Source organism: Budorcas taxicolor, chromosome 9 (genome assembly GCF_023091745.1).
Source record: "Budorcas taxicolor isolate Tak-1 chromosome 9, Takin1.1, whole genome shotgun sequence".
NCBI lineage: Eukaryota > Metazoa > Chordata > Mammalia > Artiodactyla > Bovidae > Budorcas > Budorcas taxicolor.
In genome coordinates, this window is record NC_068918.1 from 6782484 (window position 1) to 6796659 (window position 14176).

At 43.3% G+C, this 14176-nt stretch overlaps 1 protein-coding gene across 1 annotated transcript in view; it reads left to right on the plus strand.

Moving 5' to 3' along the window:
- Positions 1 to 2718: 2718 nt before the first annotated feature.
- Positions 2719 to 14176, plus strand: part of SENP6 (SUMO specific peptidase 6) — a 127021-nt gene continuing 115563 nt past the window's right edge. Inside the window, exon 1 of the mRNA XM_052645712.1 lies at positions 2719 to 2850. Within this exon, the coding sequence (XP_052501672.1) occupies positions 2799 to 2850 (52 nt within the window). The 5' untranslated portion in view covers positions 2719 to 2798. The remainder of the gene's footprint in view (positions 2851 to 14176) is intronic.

Sequence of the window (14176 nt, forward strand, 5' to 3'; positions counted from 1 at the left end):
AGATAAAGACACGTTAGGCTTTTCATAAAAACTGAATGGCTAACTCAGAGTATTGGTTTTGTAATTAGTCATATTTCTATTATCCAAAGGCATTCTCAGTAATATCTCTGAGCTTCAAATTGTATATATAAAAGAGTTAAAAATTAAATACTTATAAATATTCTAAGTATATATTTGCATACGTACTGAACACATCTAAGTTTCAGGGATATATCCTAAATCTGAAGTTTTCTGGGCCCCGAATTCTGGATAAAGGGATACATGATACCATCAATTCTTAGTTGATCATATTTATATGGAAGAACAGTGATTTCTGAGAATATCTTTAATTTTATACATGAATATGGAAACTGATAACTTCACTTGTATTAGTAAACTGCAGACTCATAGAGTAAGAATAACTGAACTGGAAAGGAATCTAGAGACAGTTAATCTAGAGGTTTTCACATTGTGGGTCCCCTGATCAGCAGGCTCTGCATCACCAGTGAACTTGTTAAAAATGCAAATCTAAGGCCCACTCCAGACCCAGTAAATCAGGAACTACAGCGGACGGGCAGAGCAATCTGTTTTAACAAGCCTTTTCAGGAGATTTTGATGCATGCTGAAGTTTGAGACCCATTGGTTTAATTGGTATTTCTCTTTTAAAACTGAAATCAAGGAATACCAAAGAAATAAACTGAAATTCACACTACTTAAAAATAAAATAGTGGACTCTGAAAGATCCTAACTCAGATTGCTTAAAAGACATCTTTTCTGTAACTGCACCTTCTGACTCATTTCATGGGTATTAGTTTTCCACAGCTGCTCTAATAAACTACCATTAATTTGGCAATTTAGAAATTTATTATCTTACAGTTTTGTAGGGTCAGAGGTCCAACATCTGTCTCATTGGGCTGAAATCCAGATGTCAGCTTTGCTCCCTGGAAGCTCTAGGGAAGAATTAGTTTCCTTGCCTTTTCCTGCTTTCAGAGGCCATCCATATTCCTAGACTTCTGGCACCTTCTTCCATTTTCAATGCATGTATGGATTTTAAACTCAAAAATTCTTTCCCAAAGTTCATTTTAGAATCTGTACAGATGAGTCCAGTCTCCCGAATGTGGCTATGATCTACCAGCCTGAGCAGGATACTGTCATTGGCAGACTCTGCCATAGACCATCACGACTAACATTCAGTCTCCCCAAGCAACAAAAATAGCAAATGATAACATATTCATTATATTACTCTTACTAAGTCAGGAAAGGTTATTACTTCATCTTAGGAAAATACTTTAAAAGAAGGTTTAAACAAAGTTTTTTGATTTATACCTTGGCCTCAGGGCAATTAAAATAGTTCATTCCTTGATTGATTCAATCATAGTTTTCCTGTATCATTTCAGTTGCTGTTGAATTTTCATGGATATACAGCATACATTTGTGTGTTTTTTTTTTCCCCAGGGAAGACAGTGAGGGATTTAAGAAAAATGTTCGATTGGAAGACTACACACCAAAAGGAGTCGTGAGTTTCGTGGTGGGACTATGCATAACTTATTTCCTTTTCTGTATTTTCCAAATATTCATTAGTGAACATGACATTTCTTTAACTAAAAAAAGAAAAACGAACATGACACAGTCACCTGTAGTCATAAGGCCTGACTGACTGGCAAGGCAGCGGGACGGCTTTTGAAGATTCAGGTACACAAAAAGACATTTTTTTTTTAATTTACAGTGTCACCCAAAGGGTACTGTAGCAACTTCCGTGATGAATTACCTTGAAAACGTTTTTAAAATGAAGAAGACGACAAATCACTCTCCACATGTGTGACCGCACTACCTCACTCGACCTTTTCTCTCCAGATGGCTATGGTCTAAGCCCGAAGGCCTCCTCAGAGGAATGAACTCAGAGTCCTTCTCAGGCCACCGTGCTGCCACGGAGGCCGAAGGCAGCGCCGGCCCGGCCCGCCCGCGACTCCGGACCCGGCGTGTGTGGGCCGAGCCGGCGCCGCGCTGGGCCCTCGCCACGGAGGGCCGGGCGGCAGGCGCCGCGCGAGAGCCCGGGCTGCTGAGGGGGAGCCGCGCTGGGGGCGGCGGCGGCGGCGGCGGCGGGGCGGGGGCGGGAGCCGGGCGGCAGCGGCAGCAGCGCCCGTGGGGGAGGAGCGGCGGCGGCGGCGGCTGGAGCTGCTGTGGCGACGGACGCGAGGCGGTGGCAGCGGAGACCCACCCCTGTCCACATGGCCAGTCGCAGAGGCCTCGGCTGATGCATTCGCGCCTGGGCGGGGTGGGCAGACGGCCGTAGCGGCGGCGGCGGCACAGGGAGCGGAGGGCCCCGGGGGGCGCCTGTGGGTCGCGGAGACCTCGCCGCCCCGGCGCGGCGGGTGCGGCCATTTTACGGCCCGGGACCGAGGGAAGCGTATCTGTGTGCTCGCCTTCTTCCCCCCTCTTCCTGCGGGCCCGCGGCTGGGGGGAGCTTCAAGGGCGGCCTGGGCGGGCGGTGGATGGGTAGTCGCGGGCCGAGAGGCACCGGGCCCGGGAAGCGCCGTCGCCGCCGTCGCCGCTCGCGTTCGCCCGGCGGGGCCTGAGCCAGCCCAGGCTGCGGGCCTCGCCGCCCGTCGGCGGATAGGCCCCGGGAGCCGGCTGCTTTTGTGTAGGCCCGTCCGGACGAGGCCGCGTCGCCCGCCTCACGGCCGAGTCCTAGGCCCGCAACCCTGCGGCGGCTACCCTCCTGCGGCGCGGCCCCTCATCCCGGCGAACGCGGCGGCGGCGGCGGCGGCGGTGTGGGCCATGGATTAAGGCGGCGGCGGCGGCGGCGTGGGAGGAGGAAGATGGCGGCTGGCAAGAGCGACGGCAGCGCCGGGGAGATTACTTTCCTGGAAGGTACGTCTATTCCTGCCCTTGTGGGGGTTGGGGGTGGGCAGAGACGGGAAAATGTGGCCCCTGATTCCCGGATATTCGGGGACGGGCGCCGGGGGCGTTTGGGGGGCGGCGGAGGACCGGGGCGGGGCGGCGGGGGCTCCGGGGCGGTGGAGGGGAGGGAAGGTGCTGCGGGGGCGCCGGGTTCGAGTCCGCCCCGGCGAGGGGCTCGCCCGGGAGGCTGTGAGGGGGCGGCGGTGGACCGGCCGCGAGCCGGACTTTTTGGGAGTCCTCTGAGACTGCACGGGTCTTTTTTTTTTTCTTTTTTTTTTTTTTGACGTTTTTTGCTTTCTCTGACTGCTCGGCTCTTGTTTGGTGTTTGTGAAAAGTTTCAAGTTGCTAAAAGGTTGGGTGAAATCGGGGGCCAGACCACTTTAGGAGGGGAGACGTAGTTTCCCGGAGCTTGTTTTAACACCTCCCACCCCCCGCCCCGCAGGCCTTTCTGTTTCGCAGAGCTTCAGGCTTTCTTTTGCAGCCAGCATTCAGATGAGGCCTGGCCGTGAGAAATGTGTTTTGCTGAACATGTTTTAGGAAGTAATGTATCTGAGAAAAGAGAACGAGATACACAATATCAATTTGGGGGTCGTCACCCAAGCTAACAGACAAAGCTCAAGTGATTCTATTTTTATTCACTTGTGAGGAAAAAGTTAAACATCTGCTGTAGGTGGACTAAGCCAATGTTAACAAAAGCTACATATTATTGTTGGGGATGGTGGTAATGGGTAATAATAGTGTTGGCTCCTTGGCCAATACAGCTAAATCCGTTGTAGTTGTGGATCAGGAACGCTAATGTTCATTGCTTAATTTGACTGTGGATTCACTGATTATGCTGGTAATTGGGTTTATTAGTCAGTTCGGGAGAGCAGGTCTGTCTGCTGTGCAGTGATTATTTAAAAAAAAAAAAAGGATTAACTCCTCTGGAAAATTTTGCAAAGATGAATTTCACCTGGGATATAGGCAGTACTTTAAAAATAATTGGAAACATTTCTGATTTAAGATAGTACAACTTCACTATGGTACAAAGCCCAAAAGAGGCTGTGGAAGGATGCTTATGCTGTGTTTACAGTTTTAACTGCATTGGGAACAGTGCCTGGAACACAGTAGGTACTCAGTCCAGTGGACAAATAGAGACCAGGAGAGGTGAGTGGGAAAAGAAATATTAATATTCTTAATTCTTCTTAAAAGTATAGCAGAACAAAAAAATTTTTTTTACCTTGTTATGCAAACCAGCCTTTATTTAAAAATGATGAGAGTTTTATATGAGATTTGTAGTAAGAAGATGTGGAAAGCTTGTGAGTTTTCTTCACTTATATTTCTTCTATTCGACCTCCATTCTCATTTGGGCTGATTAGTTACTTGTCAGAGGCTGAGAGTGGTGCAGCTTGTATTACAGGTCGTGCTATGTGATGAACATTGGGAGGATGGAAGGAGCATAAATAAGGCCAACAGGTACAGAGCTGAGGTAAATTTAAAGCTGTTGCTGCTGCTGCTAAGTCATTTCAGTCGTGTTCGACTCTGTGCGACCCCATAGATGGCAGCCCACCAGGCTCCCCCGTCCCTGGGATTCTTCAGGCAAGGACACTGGAGTGGGTTGCCATTTCTTTCTCCAATGCTGAAAGTGAAGTCGCTCAGTCTTGTCCAACTCTTAGCGACCCCATGGACTGCAGCCCACTAGGCTCCTCCATCCATGGGATTTTCCAGGCAGGAGTACTGGAGTGGGCTGCCATTGCCTTCTCCTTTCGCTTTTAGCTTATTCTAACTTAAGGGTCTATGAATTACTCTAGTGGAAAAAATTGAGTTTCGCCACTTCTTTTTCAGCGTTTGCATAAACAAGTGAATGGTGCCTTGTTTAGAATATGAGCATAAGAGGCTGATATTTAGTACTACTAAATAAGTGGAATGATATTTAGGACTACGTATATTTTTTTATATTTCATTCTTTTGGTTCTTTACGCTTTTAATGATGAGATACTCCAATATAACTTGCCACATCAAATATTTATATCAGCCTACTCTGTGCTAGGCACTTTACCAAAGTAAAGGAAGCAGTGGATAAGATAGTTAGGGTCCTTTCCTTCATAGGAATTATATTTTAGTAGGAGGGACTTTTTATAACTAAAAATTAATCCATTTAGAACAATCTTACCGCTTTTTTGTGTTGCATAGTTTCCTTTAGATCTGCTTAGACCTGACAGCCTACTTAAAATGTCATGCTGCCACACTCACATGTACAAACATGGTATTCCTCTGTTTTATTTTTCATGGTAGCACTTTTCACATGATAAATTTGTCTTCATGTTTTTTAGTCCTATAAAAATATGAGCTCCATTAAAGCAATAAGTTTTTCTTTTCACCATATTTCTTGCACCTGGAGCATCTTTATTTCTTGTTAATGAAGTAAACAAGAAGATGATAGTGTAGTAAAGGCTATGGAAGAAACACATAGAAAAAGCCATTTTGCATAGTGTTAAGGTCAGGAAAGGCCTTCCTGAGGAGGTCACACGTGTGTTAAGGTAATAACTGTGAGACTAGAGTATGGCAGAGAGGACGATGCCTGTAAAGGTTCTAAGATGATATAGGATTTCATTTGCTTAGAAAAAGATCATTATGGCTGAAATGTAATAAGTACAGAACACAGTAACAAGCACAGATATGAGAGCAGATCATGAAAGTTCATAAATTTTTATTTGATTCTGAAAAGTATGAAATCATTGAAGAGTTTGGGGCAATGGAGTTAATGATACAATTTATCTTTTTAAAAAAATAACTTTGCTCCTGGAGTAAATTAGAACAGAGTAAGAGTAAAAGCAGAGCCATTAGTTAGGAGAATATTGTAGCAGTCTGAGAAATAGACAGGTTTGGATTAGGATGGTAGCAGTGGCCATCGGGAAAGAAGAGGGGATAGATGGAAGATCTGTTTGAGAACTTCTGAATGCATTGCATATTGAGGATCAGAGAAAAGTAGGAATCAGAGATGACTCCTAGGGTTTTGGTTTGAGGTTTTGGTGGGGGTGGGGGGACTCCATTTATTGAGATGGAATAGAGGAATGAGACGCTCATAGCTCTGCTTTTGTCATCTTAAGTTGGAGGTGCTGGTTTGTCTTCCGTGTTCTAAATACTGCTTTACAGTCTCATAAACTGTGAAGTAAAATACTAATTCCAATTCTTTTCCTACCTTCACTAGGGAAAAAGAGCTACTGGTTACTATTGTGCTTTATTTTGTCAGTGTAGTATCACACTGAAATGGTGTGAATTGAATTAGGCCACAGTTTATATTGATTTTTTTTCTTCCTCCTCTTTGATTTGTTCCTTTCTCTTCTGTTCCTTTAAGGTTGTCTTCTGCCCCTTTCCCTCTTGTGATAGTTTGGGAGGTTTCTTTTGTTGATTCATTCAGTAGATACTTACTGAGCAACTATAATGTTGTAGGTACTGTGCTGGAGAGGCACAGTGTAGGCAGGGGAGATTTCTTGGTGGAATTTCCAGTCCGGTGAAGAGAGTCAGTAATCAAATAATCATACTTGTAAGTGTAAAATTACAGCTGTCAAGTGCAACAAATGGGGATTATTTGTAATAATGAGAATTTGATCTAACTACAAACAAAGCTAGTGGAGGTGATGGAATTCCAGTTCAGCTGTTTCAAAGCCTGGAAGATGATGCTGTGAAAGTGCCACGCTCAATATGCCAGCAAATTTGGAAAACTCAGCAGTGGCCACAGGACTGGAAAAGGTCAGTTTTCATTCCAATCCCAAAGAAAGGCCATGCCAAAGAATGCTCAAACTACTGCACAATTGCACTCATCTCACATGCTAGTAAAGTAATGCTCAAAATTCTCCAAGCCAGGCTTCAGCAGAACTGTGAACTTCCAGATGTTCAAGCTGGTTTTAGAAAAGGCAGACGAACCAGAGATCAAAGTGCCAACATCCGCTGGGTCATGGAAAAAGCAAGAGAGTTCCAGAAAACCATCTATTTCTGCTGTATTGACTACGCCAAAGCCTTTGACTGTGTGGATCACAATGAACTGTGGAAAATTCTGAAAGAGGTGGGAATACCAGACCACCTGACCTGCCTCTTGAGAAACCTGTATGCAGGTCAGGAAGCAACAGTTCGAACTGGACATGGAACAACAGACTGGTTCCAAATAGGAGAAGGAGTACGTCAAGGCTGTATATTGTCACCCTGCTTATTTAACTTATATGCAGAGTACATCATGAGAAACACTGGGCTGGAAGAAGCACAAGCTGGAATCAAGATTGCCAGGAGAAATACCAGTAACTTCAGATATGCAGATGACACCACCCTTATGGCAGAAAGTGAAGAGGAACTAAAAAGCCTCTTGATGAAAGTGAAAGAGGAGAGTGAAAAGGTTCGCTTAAAGTTCAACATTCAGAAAACGAAGATCATGGCATCTGGTCCCATCACTTCATGGGAAATAGATGGGGAAACAGTGGAAACAGTGTCAGACTTTATTTTTTGGGGCTCCAGAATCACTGCAGATGGTGATTGCAGCCATGAATTTAAAAGATGCTTACTCCTTGGAAGGAAAGCTATGGCCAACCTAGATAGCATATTCAAAAGCAGAGACATTACTTTGCTGACTAAGGTCCGTCTAGTCAAGGCTATGGTTTTTCCTGTGGTCATGTATGGATGTGAGAGTTGGACTGTGAAGAAGGCTGAGCGCCGAAGAATTGATGCTTTGGAACTGTGATGTTGGAGAAGACTCTTGAGAGTCCCTTGGACTGCAAGGAGATCCAACCAGTCCATCCTAAAGGAGATCAGTCCTGGATGTTCTTTGGAAGGACTGATGCTAAAGCTGAAGCTCCAATACTTTGGCCACCTCATGCAAAGAGTTGATTCATTGGAAAAGACCCTGATGCTGGGAGGGATTGGGGGCAGGAGGAGAAGGGGATGACAGAGGATGAGATGGATGGATGGCATCACTGACTCGATGGACATGAGGTTGGGTGAACTTGGAGAGTTGGTGATGGACAGGGAGGCCTGCCGTGCTGCAGTTAATGCAGTCGCAAAGAGCTGGACATGACTGAGTGACAGAACTGAACTGAGGGCAGTTTGGAGGGTGAATAAGAGAGGGAAAGGTGGAGAGACAGCTTTCTAGCCAGGGTGGAGAAAGCCTGATATGTTTAGGGAACTGAGAGGACCATATGGTGCTAGTAAGGAGAGTGTTACAAGAGGAGACTGGGGTTAACATCCTCAGGTTTGTTTCAAAAAAAGGTCAAGGTCTACCACTTGTAGAATGCTCTAGGGAGGGGCAGAAGAATGTCAGTGAGGTCAGTTAGGAGACTTGTGGTATAGGGCAAAGGTGCTCTAGTTAGCTCCTCTTCTGATATTCTCCTTTTCTCACCTGTGGAACCTCTAGCACATCTAACTCCTCTCTCATTTGTTTGTTTGTTTTTTTTTTATAGTTCTCTTGTTCATCCTGTAATAGTTTTCTTTCCCTTTATCTTTTTTCTTCTACGAACTGCCTAACCATTTTTTTCCCATTTTTTTCTCCTTCCCCTTTCATATGTGTATGTGTCTGTGTGTATTTCCTACTTTGTTTTCATTCTGGGCCCCTCTCCCTTTGTGGACCTTGTCTGTTAAAGAGATTGGTGTGAACTACTGCAGTATTGTCCTCTATCCAGCAAAACTGCTTATGTTTCCAAATGAAAAGTGTTTTCCATTTTCCCTTAATTATACTTTATTTTTACATACAAGTCAAGTTCAGAATCCAATCTGTTTGTCATTTTTGTGGGGGATAGTAAATACTTCACCACATCTCCTGAACTAAAGTACCATTTCTTCTAAATGATTGGCATTCCATGAATATGAATAGGGGCTTTCCAGGTGGCGCTTATTGCAAAATTCAGACTGAAATCGAAGACAGTAGGGAAAAACCACTAGACCATTCACGTATGACCTAAATCAGATCCCTTACGATTATACAGTGAAGGTGACAAATAGATTCAAAGGATTAGATCTGATAGAGTGCCTGAAGAACTATGGATGGAGGTTCATGACATTCTATAGGAGGCAGTGATCAAAACCATCTACAAGAAAAAGAAATGCAAAAAGACAAAATAGTTGTCTGACAAGGCCTTACAAATAGCTGAGAAAAGAGAAGCAAAAAGCAAAGGAGAAAAGGAAAGATATATCCATTTGAATGCAGAGTTCAAAAAATAGCAAGGAGAGATAAGCCTTCCTCAGTGATCAATGCAAAGAAATAGAGGAAAACAATAGAATGGAAAAGACTAAGATCTTTTCAAGAAAACTAGAAAAGGGAACATTTCATGCAAAGATGGGCATAATAAAAGACAGAAATGGTATGGACCTGACAGAAGCAGAAGATATTAAGAAAACGTGGCAAGAATACTTTACAAAAAAAGAACTTCATGATCCAGATAACCAAAATGGTGTGATCACTCACCTAGAGCCAGACGTCCTGGAGTGTGAAGTCAAGTGGGCCTTAGGAAGCATCACTTCAAACAAAGCTAGTGGAGGTGATGGAATTCCAGTAGAGCTATTTCAAGTCCTAAAACATGATGCTGTGAAAGTGACATATTCAGTATGCCAGAAAATTTGGAAAACTCAACAGTGGCCACAGGACTGGAAAAGATCAGTTTTCATTCCAGTCCCAAAGAAGGGCAGTGCCAAAAATGTTCAAACTATTGCACAATTGCACTCATCTCACATGCTAGCAAAGTAATGCTCCAAATTCTCCAAGCCAGGCTTCAGTAGTACATGAACTGAGAACTTGCAGATGTTCAAACTGGATTTAGAAAAGGCAGAGGAACCAGAGATCAAATTGCCAACATTCATTGGATCATCAAAAAAGCAAGAGAATTCCAGAAAAAAAAAAGTCTACTTCTGCTTTATTGACTACACCAAAACCTTTGACTGTGTGGATCACAATAAACTGTGGAAAATTCTTCAAGAGATGAAAATACCAGACCATGTTACCTGCCTGCTGAGAAATCTGTGTTCAGGTCAAGAAGCAATCATTAGAACCAGACATGAAACAACAGACTGGTTCCAAATTGTGAAAAGAGTATGTTAAGCTGTATATTGTCACCCTGATTATTTTTTAACCTATATACAGAATATATCATGCGAATGCTAGGCTGGATGAAGCACAAGCTGGAATCGAGGTTGCTGGAAGAAATATCAGTAACCTCAAATATGCAGATGACAGCACCCTTATAGCAGAAAGTGAAGAGAAACAAAAGAGCCTCTTGATGAAAGTGAATGAGGAGAGTGAAAAAGCTGGCTTAAAACTCAACATTCAAAATATGAAGATCATGGCATCCAGTCTGGTTTCATGGCAGATAGATGGGGGAACAATGGAAGCAGTGAGAGACTTTATTTTCTTGGGCTCCAAAATCACTGCAGATGGTGACAGCAACATGAAATTAAAAGACGCTTGCTCCTTGGAAAAAAAGCTACTATCAACCTAGACAGTGTATTAAAAAACAGAGACGTTATTTTGCTGACAAAGGTCTGTCTAGTCAAAGCTATGGTTTTTCCAGTATGTATGGAGGTGAGAGTTGAACCATAAAGAAAGCTGAGCACCGAAGAATTGAAGCTTTTGAACTGTGGTGTTGGAGAAGACTCTTGAGAGTCCCTTGGACTGCAAGGAGATCCAACCAGTCCATCCTAAGGGAGATCAGTCCTGGGTGTTCATTGGAAGGACTGATGTTGAAACTGAAACACCAATGCTTGGGCCACCTCATGCGAAGAGCTGACTCATTGGAAAAGACCCTGATGCTGGGAAAGATTGAGGGCAGGAGGAGAATGGGAAGACAGAGGATGAGATGGATGGATGGCATCACCGACTCAGTGGACATGAGTTTGGGTGAACTCCGGGAGTTGGTGATGGACAGGGAGGCCTGGCGTGCTGTGATTCATGGGGTTGCAAAGAGTCGGACATGACTGAGTGACTAAAACTGAACTGAAATGGTGATTGTGGTCAAGAACCCGCCTGCCAGTGCAGGAGAGATAAGAGACACTTGTTCAATCCCTGTGTCAATAAGATCCCCTGGAGGAGAAGATGGCTCCCCACTCCAGTATTCTTGTTTGGATAATCCTATGGACAGAGGAGCCTGCTGGGCTACAGCCCATGGGGTTGCAAAGAGTCGGACATGACTGAAGGGACTTAGCATGCTCTCATTGATGTTGGCTTGCTCAGGGGGTCACACCGCAAAGTTCTTCATTTTAGCCCCACTCCTTCCTCTTTTGATTGTACTCCCTTTAGAAACTGTACCATCGTGCCATTCCTTATTTGGTGCTTTAGCTCTATGTATTTCCTAGATGCATTTCAGTTGAATTGATAAATTCTACTTATCACTTGATTTAATGTACTCACATGAAACAGTCGAGTAGAACCTTACATGAAATGGAAGCAGTTTTCATAAGACATGCATTGAGAACATGAAGTCAGAAGCCAGAATGCTAGGATTTATCTTCTAGCTCTATACTTACTGGCACTGCGATCTTGGATAGATAACTTTTGTGTTTTCATATCTGTAAAACAAGGATAATAACTGCAGTTACTTCATAAGGTTGCCCTGAAGATTAAACATGTTAATATATAGTAAACTCTTAGAACAATTCCAGGCATGTGATTCCAAATACTGTGTATAAGTTGGTATTATATTTATTTTCTTAGCAGGTAGAAAAGAGAAAAACTTTTCTTGCTTTTCTGTTTTTAATGCTTGCCTTCTCTCTCATTTGAATTCTGGTTTTTACTCTCTTTAACTTACTACCTTTCTTTTCCTAGGTATTAGCTGATCGTTCTTGATATTCTAGAGTGACTAGTGACAGAGTAAAAGAGAATGAAGTTATGTATTCTACATCTAGACTTCTATAAATTAGTTGTTATTGTACTGTAATGTTACTGTAATCTTAATACAATACCATTGTAATATTGTATTGTAATGTTGCCATTACAAAAATATGTTGACAATTTGAGGAGGTCAAGAGGTCAAGAGGTCTAGAGGGATCATATGACCTAGAGCAAGTTAGGGCATCAGCAGAACCAGAGCCTGGGACCTGTGCTAGAGCCTTAACCTCCTTCAGCATTCCTTTCCTTCTTTCTTCCCTCCTTTCCTTCTTTATCCCTTTGCTTTCCCATTCTTCTTACCTATTTAACCTTTAGGCTGGACAAGAGAAGGAAAAAATAATAGGGAATTATGGGGACTTACATTCATTGATTCAATTTGATCTCTCTACGAGGGCGAAGCCAAAGCCACAGATGTCTTAAGGCCCAACTTCAGAAATTATAGTGTAACTTCTGTCACATTTGATTGGCCAGAAAGCCACAGAGCCAGCTCAGATTCAAGGGGAGGGGAAGTAGAACCATCATTCATCAGGAACGGTGGAAAAGAATTTGCAGCCATCTTTCCTCTCCCAAGCCTCTTTGGTGTTTTGTTTTTCTTGTAGTTTTAATACTTTCAACAGAATCATATTGTTTCTTGTATTTGAGAACTACAGTTCTTTTGAGATCCAAAAGTTTCTAATTTCTAGACAGATTAGGAAGCTAAAGGAAGACAGAAAAAAATAGACCACACATTTGTAATTTTTCTCAAAGGTATAAATAGCAACATAAATCAGTTCAGTTCAGTCGCTCAGTTTTATCTGACTCTGTGACCCCATGGACTGCAGCACACCAGGCTTTCCTGTCCATCACCAACTCACGAAGCTTGCTCAAACTCATGTCCATCGAGTCAGTGATGCCATCCAACCATATTACCCTCTGTTGTCCCCTTCTCCTCCTGCCTTCAATTTTTCCCAGCATTAGGGGCTTTTCCACTGAGTCACTTCTTCGCATCAGGTGGCCAAAGTATTGGAGCTTCTGCTTCAGCATCAGTCATTCCAATGAATATTCAGGACTGGTTTCCTTTAGGATGGACTGGTTGGAGCTCCTCACAGTCCAGGGGACTCTCGAGTCTTCTCCAACACCACAGTTCAAAAGCATCAATTCTTTGGCACTCACCTTGATAGTCCAACTCTCACATCCATACATGACTGCTGGAAAAACCACAGCTTTGACTAGATGGACCTTTGTTGGCAAAGTAATGTCTCTGCTTTTTAATATGCTGTCTAGGTTAGTCATAGTTTTTCTTCCAAGGAGCAAGTATTTTTAAATTTCATGCTGCAGTCACCATCTGCAGTGATTTTGGAGCCCAAGAAAATAAAGTCTCTCACTGTTTTCATTGTTTCCCCATCTATTTGCCATGAAGTGATGGGATTGGATGCCATGATCTTCATTTTCTGAATGTTGAGTTTTAAGCCAACTTTTTCACTCTCTGTCACTTTCATCAGGAGCCTCTTTAGTTCTTCACTTCCTGCCGTAAGGGTAGTGTCATCTGTGTATCTGAGGTTATTGGTATTTCTTCCGGCAGTCTTGATTCCAGCTTGTGCTTCATCCAGCCCTGCATTTTGAATGATGTAATGAGGGTGACAATATACAGCCTTGGCGTACTCCTTTCCCAATTTGGAACCAGCCTGTTGTTCCGTGTCTGGTTCTAATGGTTGCTTTGTGACCTGCGTACAGATTTCTCAGCAGGCAGGTAAGATGGTCTGGTATTCCCATCTCTCAAAATTTTCCAGTGTGTTGTGATCCACACACTCAAAGGCGTCAGCGTAGTCAGTGAATCAGAAGTAGATGTTTTTCTGGAACTCTCTTGCCTTTTCTGTGATCCAATGGATGTTAGCAGTTTGATCTCTGGTTCCTCTGCTTGAACATCTGGAAGTTCATGGTTCACGTACTGTTGAAGCCTGGCTTGAGCAGTTTGAACATTACTTTGGTACCATGTGAGATGAATGCAGTTGTGCAGTAGTTTGAACATTCTTTGGCATTGCCTTTCTTTGGGATTGGAATGAAAACTGCAACGTAGTCATTGGTTAATTTTTCTTTGATTAGGGACTGATTCAAGAATTTCTGAAACCAAGCAAGCATAAGGAAGAAAAGAGGAGTGCTAGAGACTTTTCCTTCCTTTTTTTCTTTCATTCAGTGATATACTGGAGTTGTTATTGTAATCCTTCTCATTTTCATTACCTAATCTCTTAAAAAATATGGTCACCACTGTGTGCAGTATTAAAAATTGAACGTTATCTCAGTACAAAACATAGCAGTTAATCGAGAAAGTCAAAGGCAGGCTGTTAATCACAATTACAACCCATTTCAGTTGTGCACTTAAGTCATGTTACTTGGAGAGATGCAACAGTGGATGATCCATTATTGTGAACTGCCAACTATGGTTGCCTACATCACCTAAAACCAGAAAGTAGCCGTGCA